This window comes from Rhodamnia argentea, chromosome 7, assembly GCF_020921035.1.
Source record: "Rhodamnia argentea isolate NSW1041297 chromosome 7, ASM2092103v1, whole genome shotgun sequence".
NCBI classification, from domain to species: domain Eukaryota; kingdom Viridiplantae; phylum Streptophyta; class Magnoliopsida; order Myrtales; family Myrtaceae; genus Rhodamnia; species Rhodamnia argentea.
In genome coordinates this window covers 2523825-2538362 of record NC_063156.1, presented here as the reverse complement: position 1 = coordinate 2538362, position 14538 = coordinate 2523825, and the positions used below count along the sequence as shown (strand labels likewise).

At 41.7% G+C, this 14538-nt stretch overlaps 2 protein-coding genes across 3 annotated transcripts; one reads left to right on the top strand and one right to left on the bottom strand.

The window, feature by feature from the left end:
* Positions 1-2037: 2037 nt before the first annotated feature.
* Positions 2038-4236, bottom strand: LOC115754271. Its single transcript, XM_030693242.2, has 2 exons — positions 4050-4236; positions 2038-2401 (listed from the first exon to the last, which is right to left on the bottom strand). The coding sequence occupies exons 1-2, from the start codon at positions 4170-4172 to the stop codon at positions 2306-2308; spliced, it is 219 nt and encodes a 72-aa protein (XP_030549102.1). The 5' UTR covers positions 4173-4236; the 3' UTR covers positions 2038-2305.
* Positions 4237-5801: 1565 nt separating this feature from the next.
* Positions 5802-11903, top strand: LOC115754261 (CDPK-related kinase 3-like). Of its 2 annotated transcripts, none has more exons than XM_030693226.2 (11): positions 5802-6702; positions 8010-8140; positions 8390-8431; positions 8536-8644; positions 8803-8881; positions 9664-9960; positions 10323-10432; positions 10655-10759; positions 10982-11044; positions 11212-11379; positions 11465-11903. In XM_030693226.2, exons 1-11 carry the CDS (start codon positions 5971-5973, stop codon positions 11600-11602), a joined length of 1974 nt encoding a protein of 657 aa, XP_030549086.2. In that variant the 5' UTR covers positions 5802-5970; the 3' UTR covers positions 11603-11903. The 2 variants fall into 2 exon arrangements, with proteins under 2 accessions (XP_030549086.2, XP_030549087.1); XM_030693227.2 differs by having other exon boundaries at positions 6571-6709.
* Positions 11904-14538: the final 2635 nt, after the last annotated feature.

Here is a 14538-nt window from a genome sequence, read left to right as displayed (position 1 = left end):
TTTGTAGCATAAGATTTGTTAAACAAAATGTGCGATCACTGTTAATTCAGTGATTTAAAGAAGTTCAGTTAAGTAGATGGGCATGTGATCAAATATTTAGGGGAAATCATGTTACGTTTATCTTTCCTACTTTGTTCTTGTAAATAGAATAGTCTGGTTGGTGCCTAGATCACTGAAAATACAACTCTCGGGTGAGCTATGTGGCCGGGTTAAGCCCTAACACGACGGCTTACTGTTGTATGCTAGATCTGTCAAAATGGGTCTCAAACCCATTTATTAACTCAATATTACTTAAATAGGCCATCTTCTATTTGAATGACCTAATCATAATGGGTTGAGAAATAACAAGCCTAAAATAAATGGATTCAAAATGGGTTCTAAAATAAACCCATTTCCAACTCTCTTAAAATAGGGCTCAGCCTTCTACTCTTTCCCTTCGTTGTCTGTTGTGCTCGCCGTCTTCTTCCTCTAACCTCAGACTATCATATCGTTCACGCTTCGAGCGCTTCGCTTCGCTTCACCAGTTTCTCCAACCGCCAAACAATCTCTCTCTCGAAGTCTCCATCTCTCTCAAAGCAGTCGTGCAGTTTTCCTTTTTCTAGGGATTTCAATCGGATCTAACCCAAATGCTAACCTCTCAAATCGAAATGGAAAATTGCGACGTGGTATGGCCAAGAGGACTGAGTCCGTGGATGGAGGTCGCACTGGCTCTTCTCGTCCCGACTTAGAACAGACAATTGCAGAAGTTCACCCCTCTTCCTTTTTATTTTTTCCCCTTCGCTAATGGGTGAACATGGATTTGTCGAAATCCTTTTGGTGTCTATACATGCATATTCTCTCTTTTTTCGCCTTGCCCTGTCCCGAGCTCTTCAACCGCATTTGCCTCCTTGCGCGATCGACGACTATACCATCTGTACGCAACAGGGAGGCTGAATGAGATGTAGGAAAAGGACTGGTTGAAGCGTTGGCTGAGGGCGGTGAGAAGTTGGGGATCGAGCGACGCCTTGCCCTGCAGACGAAGGTGGAGATCGGGCTCGCCTAGATCTGTGTCGAGAGGGTTTGAGCTCGCAGGGATCGGCAGTGCTGCTGGCCGGTTGCTGAGGCACAACGACGGCGAAGGAAAGAGGTAAAAGGAAGAGAAAATTAAAAAAAGGAAAAGAAAAAAGATGAAAAATAAATAAAAAATAAATAAATTCGGACAAAAAATAATCAGAACATTTAAAAGAAATAAACATAAAAAAAACCAGTTTTAAAAAAAATTCAGATTCTGTTTAAATTATAAAAATAGTCAACAATTAGCAATATATTTTTTTTTCAAAAATTTATAAGAAATATATAATCTTATATTGAATAAAATATAAAAGTATTTTAAGAATATGGATTAGGTCCGGTATGAGTCAGGTTGAGTATGGACCAAAAAATTTACACTATGCATAAATGGGTCATAAATGGGTCATAAACGGATTAATGGATCAATTTAGGTCGGACCATTTAAGACCCGACTCAAACTTGATCTGATCCACCTATTTGAGAGGTCTCATGCTTTGTAATTGTCATGCATGCTGTGCATTAGGAGGAGGAGCGGCTCCACATTCATAAGTTGATGTGGAACCCATGATATCACATTCAGACCTACAAATCATACTGACTCGTTGAGCAATCCAAAGGCGAAAAATGAAGCGCTGGCAAGGAATCCAAAGGCAAAAAATGAAGCGCTGGCAAGCTCACAAGTCAGAAGCAAGGCTGCTACTCGCTTGTGCTAGATGGAAAGCAAATCAAGTCTTTGAAAGCTGTATTGCAAACAAACTTTTCTGATTAATTTCATTGACCATCTCGAGTATAAAACTGAGTTGACTTTGTTCCACTGGAAAACCGGAGACGGGTAAATTATGTCATCGCACCTGGGACTAATTAAAAGAGACATCAGTTTCAGTTGATCCGAAAATTCACTTCAGAACATGAAGAATGGAGCCAACCCTAAACGGACAAGGAAAAAAAAACTTTTGAGTGCAGAACCTGAAGAGCAGAGGAGCAAAATTTATCATTGCTGCAAATAGAAACAGCAGCACGATTTAGTGCACTTAAAATTGATTGCACAAAGACACTCTGACCAAGCAAAAACCGGACGAAAGTCTTGCAAGAAACAACCGTCAAGTGATCTCAGTAGAGCTGGATTAATTACTGTTATTCTCTTATGGGGGCTAAAATTTCAGGAAAGACTGGAAAGGCACTGCCCTAGTTGAGTACATAACAAAACAAAAATAAGGAGGGCAGTACATCAGCACCAAGAAGATGACTCAGGGATCTACTCAGTTGCTTCCGCGTGATCGGAAGTATTGGCTTGCTTCAACTTCTCCAGATCGGAAATTCGTCTATCCAGTGAAGCGTGAAGCCCTTTCATCTGCAAGTGCAAATGAAAATAATCACCAGTGAGACAAGCACACACCTGCTTTTGCAACCTATAATCATCGCACAATAGACTGCCTTCAACATCAGTTGTATCGACCAACTTCAACAGGATTAACAACGTCCAGCAGTAGAATGAATATAAGATAATCTTGTTAACACAGATCCTGCAATTCCTTATTATAATTCATGCTTATAAGCTAAGAAGAGAGCAACTCTTTACATATGTATGTCTTTACACTTAATTTAACTATTCAAGGAGTCCCAACACATTCAAACATGTCGGCATAATGCCCGTCTATGCAAGTTAGCGCAAACATGTCCAAGAATCCAGTGTATGTGATAGAACAACCATGAAGATCCTCAAACAGATTAACTCCAGAGAGAAACACCTCCAGGATCTATACTTTCACGGGATTCTCATCATATACACGGTAGGTTCTGCTTGATAGTCTCTCTCGAAGCAACTGGATATTATCTAGCTTCCAACAACACTAGTGAAAAAGTAGCAAGGAAAGAGGTTTGAAAAGAGCCTGCGCAAGGAAACGAAGATAGATCACTAAAGTCCAATATTTTCTTACGGCACTAATAGCTCATCAGAATTTATAGTTTCTTGTAAACAGATCATCCTACTTCCACCACCCATGAAGTCACTCATAAGCACCATGAATTACGGTTTACGTTTATGCAGAGGGGTCAATTCATTTTGAGAAGGGAAAAAGAATTAGTATGCGGTGACAACTTCAGAGGTCTAGGAAGTAAAAAGGATAAGATCATTATCCTTACTCATTGTTCAGAATCAAGAAGAATCACTTTTACATACAGGTTAAAAATGTAGATGAAGGGGAAAATGGCATCAGTCGAGACCTAAACAACTAAGACGACCGTTGGAAACACATGCAAATTGCAAATACGTTACCAGATTAGTTAAAGACGGGGAAAATTAGCAAACAAACACCAACTATACGTCCCGCAGTTTACATGCTTCAAGAAAATTGAAAAAGAGAATTAGCTCATCATTTTCCTTTCAGAAATACAATTCCATCCGGTTGCTTCAGCAGTGATCTCATTTCCATGGTCAAGGGGCAACAAGGCAATCCTAATTGACACCTGAATCCGAATCCTTATCATGCTCAAGCTTTTTAATCCTGATTGTTCGCAGCACATTCAACAGAAGAACTTTAGACAATACTCATTATTACTTGTAGTCAGCACAACTACTCACACTCAAAAGACAAAACCAGATTCCCAAGCAGCCCAAGAATCGCGAGCAAAGAGTCACAGGTCCTGAGCTCATGAAAAAAGGAAAAAAATTCACAAAGATCATTCGCATCTCGTCTCAATTTCAGGTCTCTAACCTCTCTACCATACCCTTGCACCTATCAAGTCAAATGCGAAGCAACGCATTGGCTCGTGCAACGGGTTCTGTTACAAGATGTCGAATCCCCTAAAAGCTCACCGAATCGGTCTTTCCCAAGGATCAGGCAGCCTACGAATGTGATGAATCCAACTCAAGAGGGATCGACGGAATGGAATTCACACAACGGTATGCAACAGCGTAGACCGCGATCGATCGTAACGCAGAGAATATGTATAGAACCCTAGAAAATGCGGGGAGGGAACTGGGGACGACGAACGGTTACCTGGCGGGAGACGGCTTCTTGAGCGACCTTGTAGTCGTTGTGGAGGATGTAAAGGCCGATGAAGGACGCCGTCGCGGCTCCGGCGAAGAAAGACGCCATTCTCACCCGCAATACGTACCCCATTTTCCTTGTCTCTCTCTATTTTCTCTCTCCTCTCTTCTCCCTGTCGCCTCGTTTCACTTCCAATTTTGGGTTTCTTCCCTGGCTCTTTTCGCTGTTCTTTGAGCAAAACGGCGTCGCTTTGTAAGCAAGGTTCCTTTTTTTTTTTTCCCTCTCTTCTTCCTTTCTTTTTTTTGGATAATGGGCTAAGGTATGCTATTATCCGTCATTTGAATCCGCCTAATTTTCCGACCCAAAAAAATTCAACTAGTTTCATTTTTATTCATCTTACAAAAAATAACAGTCCGAAGTAACAGCCCGCGGCGAGCACGTGACTTTTTGGGCGGCCGAAATAAGGGCATTTTTGTCCAAAATAATTTTCAATAAAAAGAAAAACCAAATTTATAAAATTAAAAGGAAAAAAGCCACCAAAACCTCTAAGCTATACTGTTATGACACATTTTCCCTAATTTTTTTATAATACAAAAAACCTCAAATTTTTATCGATGTGACACATTTGCCCTAAACTTGTATCGGTATGATAAATTTATTCCAAATTTTTGTTGTGACACTAAAAATCTTAAATTTATATCTGTATGACACAAAAAGATAATTTGAGAGTAAATGTGTCACAAGATATATAAGTCTGAGATTTTTTGTGTCATAAAAAAAATATTTGAGATAAATGTGTCATACGGATATAAATTTGAAATTTTTGATGTCACAAAAAAAAGTTTAGGATAAATGTGTCACAGTGCGCATAATTTAGAGTTTTTGGTGGTATTTTTCCAAATCGAAAATATCAACGGCTCTTTCTCTTCCCCACTTTGTAAACAAACGAACATGAGATCCGAACAATGTGAGGATCGGTGGGCACTAGTAGGGTGTGATCGGGCGGTGGGGCGGCAGCGGCGACATGCAAAGGGTGAGGGATTTTGAACGAAACTAAAAGAAAAGCTTCCTCCCACGGTCCATAAAAAAAGCCTATCAAGGGTGATGGATTTCGAAAGAAACTAAAAGAAAAACTTCCTCTCACGATTCACACAAAAGCCTGCAAAGAGTGAGGGATTATGAAAGCGTTGCCCGAGCGACAGCCGATGGGCGATGGTGGTGGGGTGCGACCGGCGGCGGCGGCAATTTGGAAAAATAGAACCGCCTACTCCAATTTGGGAAGATTCTTCGGCGCTCTCGAAGCAAGCGAGCCACCGCATTGCCAGATGCGACGGGGCCTCCTCCGAAATGTATATAATCTAACACCGCGCGATGCAACGAAGCAAGCGAGTCAGGCTCGAGCGAAGATTCCAGAGGCTCGCGTCTAGAAACCGGGCGGGTCGTGTCTTGGTCATGGGAGATCCACCGGCTCCCGTTTTCAAAGGGGCAATCCGGATTCGGTGACCTACCTCTTGTCTGTTCTGGAGCCTCCACCCTCCTCCGTCGGCCATCTAAAGTCCGAAGTGTCCACACTCGCGCGCACAAACTTCGTTATGACAAGACAGTCAAAAATCAAGCCGCGATGTATTCGATGGTAAGAGTCCTCAGAGGGATTAAACAAATCGCCGATGATGTCCAAACGACCAATCATAACCGAAATACTCGAGAACGATTCCTGCTATTTGTTTGAACGGGCGCAATTAATTAATGTAATTAACGAAACGACCCCCGTTTTTGAATATAAACGCGTTTTCTCGCTCCAGTGATCCCATGGTTCACGGCTCATCCTTGCGACCTCGGCTGGGTAGAATATTCCCGGACGGTGCGCCGTTGACCGGCCGTTTCGTCGGTCTGATCTCCAATCGACGGCTGTGATTGCCGCGTCAGTGTGATGTGGTCGAGACGCGAGCCTCAGGGGACGACTTCACCCCCCCGCCTTCGCTTTTATATGTTTTTCTCTTCTTTGATCAACCGGCTTTCAACTGCCTTTTCAATATCGCACCGTCGTCTCTACTCTCTCTCTCTCTCTCTCTCTGCGTCCCGATCGTTTGACCTTGAGCGACAGCGGTCGAGCTGCTGCATTTCGCCGATGGGCCACTGCTGCAGCAAGCAGAGCTCCGTCGCCACCGCCAACTACGCGGTCCCGCCGCTCGCCGATTCTCGGCCCGATGAGCGGCCGAAGCCACCGCCGTCGCCGCTCCCGGCATCGTCGCCCGCGCGATCTGTGGGCGCCGGCGAGGTGAGCTTCGTCTCCGGGAGCCCGTTCCCGAGCCCGCTGCCCGCCGGAGTAGCGGCGTCCCCGTCACCGGCGAGGACTCCGCTGAGGAAGTTCCGGTGGCCGCTTCCGCCTCCGTCTCCGGCGAGGCCGATCATGTCATTGATCGCGAAGCGGCGTGGCCGAGCTGCACCTAAGGAGGGGCCGATAGCGGAGGAGCAGGTGGTGGAGGGAGAGGCGGAGCCGCCTTTGGATAAGAGTTTTGGATACGCGAAGAACTTCGGCGCGAGGTTCGAGCTCGGGAAGGAGGTGGGGCGGGGGCACTTCGGTCATACGTGCTGGGCTAAGGGAAAGAAAGGAGAGCTCAAGGGTCAGAATGTGGCCGTGAAGATCATTTCAAAAGCTAAGGTGTGTGGTATGTGTTACTGCTATTGAAAGTTTACAACTCAGCGGCGTTTATCCGCTGTGTTATTGTTCTCGTTGTTTGAATCTAGCTGTAACGTGAATCGATTGTCAATCTGTTCTGTTGTTTGGGGAAATTATGCTCGTCTAGTCCGAGAGAATTCTCTGATCAGTTCAGCGGTAATTCCCAAGCAGCAGTAGTTACACTTAAATTGAATATGAATTTGAGTAGTCATGCTGGGGCGGGACCTCAAGACATGCAGTATTCCATGACTAAAATGTGGGGGTTTCTTAGCTGCAGATTGAACTTCCATGGCCATGGCATAGCTCATAGGAGTTTGAGTACTTTCACCAGCAGACATGTTTTGATGTTAAATTTAGAAGTACAAGGTAATCTTTGTTGATTGCGTTGTTTTGTCCAGCCTGTGGAAAAGGAGGAAAACCAAGCTGACTGAAGTGTTTTTGGTGAGCACTTAGTCAGCAGGAAGAAGGCAAGTCAGTGATGCTTGGGGATGACAACTCATGAATGAATGATCTGAGGTTTATCGAGTTTGCTTGTTTGAGAAACAGAAGCAAAGAAGTACCTCTAAAAATGTTGGTTCGATATTTTGAACTCGACAGCATCGCTGAGGGGAAGGTTTCCTGATAGTATGAGAATATTCATCAGTTTCAGGATCTAATGAACTGATCCTTGGACTTGTTTAATGCGTTCTTCAAAAGAGAAGGAGAATGTTAACCCTAATTTACCGACTTGGCTAAATCTCAAAACAGATTGAAGGGGACTGTTTCTCTGGAGAGGATTGGATGCACCATATAAGTGCAAGAAAGTTGAGCATGGATGCTAAAAATTAGAGCTGACCACTTAGGCTAAGGATTTATTTTCTGTTGAAACTGGAAGCAACAAGTGATAGGAGTTAGAAATCATATCCTGTTGCTGAAAGATAGAGGTGTTGTAAGTATGTTCTTCTTGGTTGGTTGTACCTGCCTTTTCATAGAGCATGCACATATGTAGATACTTCGTCAAGATGAAGGAACCATATGTATAGTTGCTGCATAGCTTTTTGTTCGATCAGGACACCAGACATTAGGTGGTTGTACCTGATATAAGATACATGTGCTGAAACATCATAATCAGGCGGTTGTTTGACCGTTTCAATTTCAGTACTTTCTCTGTTGAAATTGTACACTTATTTAATCTCAATTTTCGAATTCAATAAAGTTGAAAAAGTAGGCCGCAATTCTCACCCCACTCCTCCCTCCAATACCTGTTGCACAGCATTTTAATTTGAGCACTGATGCGTGGTTTTTGGCAGATGACATCAGCGATATCAATTGAAGACGTTCGTCGAGAGGTGAAAATATTAAAGGGATTAGCAGGACACAAGCACCTTATTAGATTTCATGATGCATTTGAAGACAACAACAATGTCTACGTAGTCATGGAGTACGTGCATCTCTGTTTCAATCTTCAGCTTTAATAGCTATGTCATGGAAGCCATGGATCTAGCATCTTCCACAGTTCCTTTATGTTTGTCTCCTCCTGCATGTGTTCTCCCAGAGTCTGAAAGCTAATGAATGTGAGCTATGTTATGTAATTAGACTTGCAGAAATGAACTGACAAGCTGCTATAGGCCGGATTCCATCAATTTTTGGGGATTTGTATTCTAAAGTTGAGATTTATGTTTTCTGTCAGATTGTGTGAAGGTGGTGAACTACTTGACCGTATTTTATCCAGGTAAAAATAATGACCGTTTAAGTTGCCACTGACTTTTCTTTTCAAGGCACTGAAGCTTATTTTCTAAACTTGCTTTTTTTCATTTGTTGCTACTCTCATTATAGAGGTGGTAGATACAGAGAGGAGGAAGCTAAGGATATAGTGATTCAAATTCTGAGTGTAGTTGCTTCTTTTCATCTTCAAGGTGTTGTGCATCGTGATCTAAAACCAGAGGTTTGCTGCTATAGATGTCTCGAATTTGTTGTATGTTACTCTTGCATGTGAGACTATCAAAGCAGGATATTCACATTGTGTATCTGCTGCTCTTTCATTTATGTTAATCGGACGTCATCATCTTCCAACCATTCTTTTCTCTCTTGACTTCATGGCAGAATTTTCTATTCTCCACAAGAGACGAGGACGCGCCAATGAAGATTATTGATTTCGGCCTCTCTGATTTTATTGGGCCAGGTAATTGTCTCATTTTTCAGGGAAATGTATATGGGTTTCTCGTCATTTTGTTGGAAAAGATACAGTCCATGAGCCACTAGAATTTATATTCCCTGTAAATGTACGACAGATTTGGTCTCTTACGAGTCACAGTACTTCTTGAGACGATAAACATTCTTTTTGTCAGTTCTGAGAAGATATTTCATGCAACTGTTTTCCTTAATTCTCTTCTTTTCCATCTAATGGAGTAAGTACCCTAGGCCAAATAAAACAATTCGGTCATTTGAAGTTTTGGGCCTAGGATGACCATAAGGAAAACAATACTGGGGCTGTGAAATGAATTCTTCTTCTTGACGTATTGTGGGGGCCTTAATTTATTCAGTCATGGTCATCTCCCATGTATGATCCTGGCGGCATAGACTGAATTGCTAGAATTTGTCAACCAAGTTTGGCTTAAAATGCTGTCAATTGGCACTATATATCATATAATTAAGTTTTTCATAGCCCCTCAGCCATTGACATCTTACAAAACGCAGCTTGCTTCCCCTTTTGCATGTGTTTTCTGAAATGCTCCTTTCTACCAGCTATACTGGTAATTGAAAACGATTGTAGAGTTCAGTTTCCTTTAGCCTTTGGATGAATAATGGACTTCAGAGTTCATTTGGATGATCAAGTGTCCGAATCACGCGGTAGAACATATAAGAGATCCAATCTTATATGGCCGTTTTTTTCCTTTCGGTGTCTCTGTGATTTTTTTGTATTTGTCCTTGAGCTCAACAAATTGACATTTCATGCACTCACAGGTCACCGTCTCAGTGATGTTGTTGGCAGTGCATACTATGTTGCACCAGAAGTTCTCCATAGATCATATAGCCTTGAAGCTGACATGTGGAGTATTGGGGTCATAACATACATATTGCTATGTGGAAGCAGACCATTTTGGGCTCGGACTGAATCTGGAATTTTTCGCTCTGTTCTTAGAGCAGATCCCAACTTTCATGATTCACCTTGGCCTATGGTATCAGCAGAGGCTAAAGATTTTGTGAAAAGGCTTCTGAACAAGGATTACAGAAAAAGAATGACTGCTGCCCAGGCTCTAAGTAAGTTTTTTCAATTGACAGGGCAGGAACTCTTGTAGCGTTAGCCATTTAAGAATTAGACAGGCGACTAAAGTTAGTGCTTCTGTCTGAGAATAATATTCATGATATTTAAACAATATAATTATCCTTTTCCTTCGGTAAAAGGAGGAAAAAAAAAAATTAAACAACAAGTTACGTATAAGCATCATAGAATATTTATGCCCTAGAAATGTACATGCAAACTATAGTGAGGGCCAAAATTGTGTTATGACAAATGCAAGTTTTTCTGATCAACCAAGTCAACATGAGAATGGTTATGTGTTACTATTTACAGTTAACCAACTAATCATTAGCTAAATCGCCGGAATTTGCTGTATTTTCAGCTCACCCATGGATACGAGATGAAAAACGTGCCATGCCTTTGGATATTTCAATCTACAAGTTAGTTAAATTCTATGTTCGTGCCACCCCTTTCAAACGGTCTGCACTAAAGGTAATCTTTCTCCATCTTGTTAACCATAGACAAACTGCTTTCTAGAAGAAGTTATTCTGCTCCTTTGACTTAAGAGAACTAATAGTACAAGGCCTACTCGTGAAGTGGGTGGCAAAAGTGTCACTTCACCTCTATACTGGAGTAATCTGGCTTTAGGTTGTGCATCTGATTTGGTTATGTGAATTAACTTTAGGGACATTGCTTTTGTTTTAAATTATGCAGGCTCTCTCGAAAGCGTTAACGGAGGATGAGCATGTGTATCTCAGGGCCCAATATAATCTCTTGGAACCAAATAATGGATATGTTTCTCTTGATAACTTTAAAGTGGTGGGTGATTATTACCCTTTACAGTTTATTTGGCAATTTGTATCTGGGCTGTGTTTGGAAAATACACATGTCCATATATGTCATCAATGCCAATTTAGTATTATTTTGACCTTCCGACCAGCACAAGATCAGATTTTGTTACCGTTCTTGATAATTCATCTCTTTAAGTACCTGTAAACTTGGTCTGCTTTGGCTGCAATTGATTTCTGAAGGAAAATGCAGGCTTTGATGAAAAATCTAACTGATGCCATGAAGGAGTCGAGGGTTCCTGAAATTTTAGATGTGGTAAGATTCTTTTTTTCCAAAATTTCATATCTGAAGTAATTCATGTCTCATGAGTGATCTATAATGAGAGATTTGCATTGCCTCGTTCTTTTGGAAAGTCAGATTACTTATATCATGTATTTATGATGCTTGTTGTCCATGCTAACTCTTATTTTACGCGATTTAAGATGGAACCACTCTCACATAAGAAAATGAGCTTCGAAGAGTTTTGTGCTGCGGCAATCAGTCCACATCAGCTTGAGGCTCGTGAAGACTGGGACCAGATTGCAAATACTGCCTTCGAGTATTTTGAACAAGAAGGAAACCGGGTCATTTCCCTTGATGAATTGTCAAGTGTATGTGCATCTGCAGCTTTTGAAATCATCTCGTGCCTACCTAGAAATTGGATTGACAAAATCACGTATGCTTTGCCTTATGCAGGAGCTGAATCTGGATCCTAGAGCTCAGTCTCTACTCGATAACTGCATCAGAGACACTGATGGAAAACTCAGCTTCCTTGGATACACCAAGTTCTTACATGGTGTGACGCTTCGGAACTCTAACTTAAGACCGAGATAGCATGTAGGTGTGGTGAATTTGCTTACAAATCTTGATTTGAAGTGTATAGCCTTTCCGATTCGAGAGGTGAAGCACTCCGATTGGCAAATCTTGACGTGTGCGATGGCGTGAGATTGGTTGGTAGATAGAGGGTATGATGCTTTTGTGACCGCCGATTTCTTGAAATATGCTGTCTCTGTCCTTCAAATCCTTGAGGCTATGGATGGTGAAGTTGAAATGGCTCCGAGTCCCGAAATGACATGTTTCTTTGTAATGGACGGAAAGTGTTCTGAATTCCAAATAATTTTAGGATGATTGTCGTGACTCTTGGAAGCTTCTCCCCAATCTGTACTTGCACATTCGTTTATTGTGTTTTGTGGTCCAATGTAAAAGGAGGATTAAGCTCGGAGTGAAGGCAGGGGTCACTACTTAGAATTTGGGCTCTGTTTTTGCGACAAATGAATGATTTGAAAAGCATTTTTTTTTAAATGATTGCTTATTTATTGTTTGATATAATTAGTGAAGAATATCTATTATGGATAACAAATTAAGCATTTTCATGATATTCATTTTTGTGAGTAATACAAGTAATTGTTTAAAAAAATAATTTTTGAATTATTCATTTCCCCGAGCGGCAAGCCTTCTTCTTTCACCAAACAACTTTCAACATGATTAATCTTCACACTCGCCTTATAAAATTCGAGTTTCGTGTTCATCTCCCACTTCCCCTCTGAAATTTCACCTCAATCTCTTTTCGATGGGCGGTGGATTTTTCACAACATAATTGCCACGCTTCCAACCAGCAAGTTGTATCGAGCAATGCTGGAACTACAATGACTGGTATATGAATTAGTTTAAGAAGCTATGTGTTGTTAAATAGTGATTGGCTCTTCAAACTGGGCAAAGCCCTATCCATGAACCAATAATCGTTTGTTTCGCGAAAAATGAATGGTTTGAAAAATATTTTCTTAAAAACAATGGCTTACAAATATAAATAAATGAGAAATATTTTCATTGTTTACGGAACGTTTGAACATATTTCAAGCGATACAAATGCTTGCCTCAGCGAATCAATCTTGTATTGTATACAGATCTTATAAGTCTAGCATTTTCCACTCTTATTAGCCGATAAAGACTTTCAAAATTCAACTCCATCTGCCAAACAAAACTAAAAAGCAAGGGTTATTTTTTCCTCCCTCCTGGTTGATGGATTATAGAATAAATGTACTTGTGGACAATGCAAAAAAATAAAAAAATAAAACATGCATGGTTGTCTTAATCCAAACATCTTCCATTGTTCAACATAGCATTAGCAAAGTGAACACCGGCCGACCCAGCAATCAATGGAGACCGTGTCGATGCTGTGTGGCCACCACGAGCCAGCTAGTTTCAATGCGTCGTTCTCCACTGTCCCGAATGAAAACGGAGCATTTATCCAGTACGTTTCGATTCGAAAAAGTTGCAAAACCTTTTGGACTTTTATCAATTCAATCATAAACTATTTAAGTTTATCAATTCAATCTTAAACATTTTACGTTTGTTCCAATATAATCCTTCCGGTCAATTTTGATCATAAACCTCTTATTGTTGCGCGTCAAAAATCTCTCGACTAGGCCCAAAACGGATTTTTAGGTCTTAGCTCGAGAGAGGTTGAGGCCCGGAAGGATTATTTACGCGGGAATCTTTTATCAAACTTAGTCCGTTTGTTTTCCAATAAGAAGTTACGGGTCGATTTTGGACAGAGAGTGTCAAATGTGAAAAATAGTTGTGTTAATGCGAGAGGCGTGATCCAGACTCTTATCAATTCGACAGCCCACTCATTCGACAATGAAACAAACTTCGACACACTATGACTTGGGATTTGGCTCCGGAATTTAATCAATGAGGCCAAACCAAAATTGTAGGACACAATGCCGGAATCTAATCGACGACACTGGACGGTGGATATAAGACACAATATCGGAATTTAATCAACGGTATTGGACAGGATGGGTGATGGGAACAACACCGTAATTGAATCGACGGTATTGAACCTAATGAGCAGACGCCGGAATTTAATCAACGACACCTAACTCTGGGAATGACCCTCACCGGAATTGAATCGACGATGGGAATCTGAAAGTTATAGTTAGACTAGAAACTAGGTAAAAGAGTAAAGACTTATTTGTTGAGTTGTTCGGGAGGTTTCTCGTTGAATGACCCGCGATATTTATAGGGAGCCTCTTAGTAACCGCCTCCGGTTCTCCACTCCCGCACGTTCTTCCTTTCTTCGACGGTTTTCATCGACGGTTCCTGGATTCGTGCGCCACTTCCTTTTCCACCTTTTGGGATTACCGCCTTTTTGCGTAACCGCTTTGGTCGTGGTTTCTTTGTGTGTCTTTTCCCTCTTGCTTTTGGGAACCGCCGCCTCGACGCGTGGCATCCTCTCGATCCATCATAACCCGATTCCAATACGGTTAGGCGTAGGTAATCATACCTTCCTCACGTACCTATCACGTGACACCTTAGGTAATTTTAGGTGTCAACACTTATGTAGCTAATTTTTAATAATATTTTAATACCTTTCATTAATCTGTTTTGTTCTTTTTCCTTTTTTTTTTTTTCCCTTTTCTCTAGTCCGGTTATTCAGCGGATGGCGAGGGTTGCGGGGCCCTCACCCGCCACCTGCAAGGCCGGCCTCGCCCAACACACTGCGATTACGGCAAGGCCACGATGGTCATGATGAGGGCTGCGACCTTGCTCCCACTTGGCGAGGCCTCGCGACCCTTGTTAGCAATTTGTGAGGGCTCGGTGGCCCTCCCCACCTCTAAAAAGCAAAAACACGTAAAAGGAAAAAAAATATAATATTAAAAATTTGCATTGTTAGCACTCGCAGCGCAACGGCAGCACCGATCGCTCATGTTAGCAATTTCCGATCAAAATCTTAAACCTTTTGCATTTTTGCCAATTCAAACCTA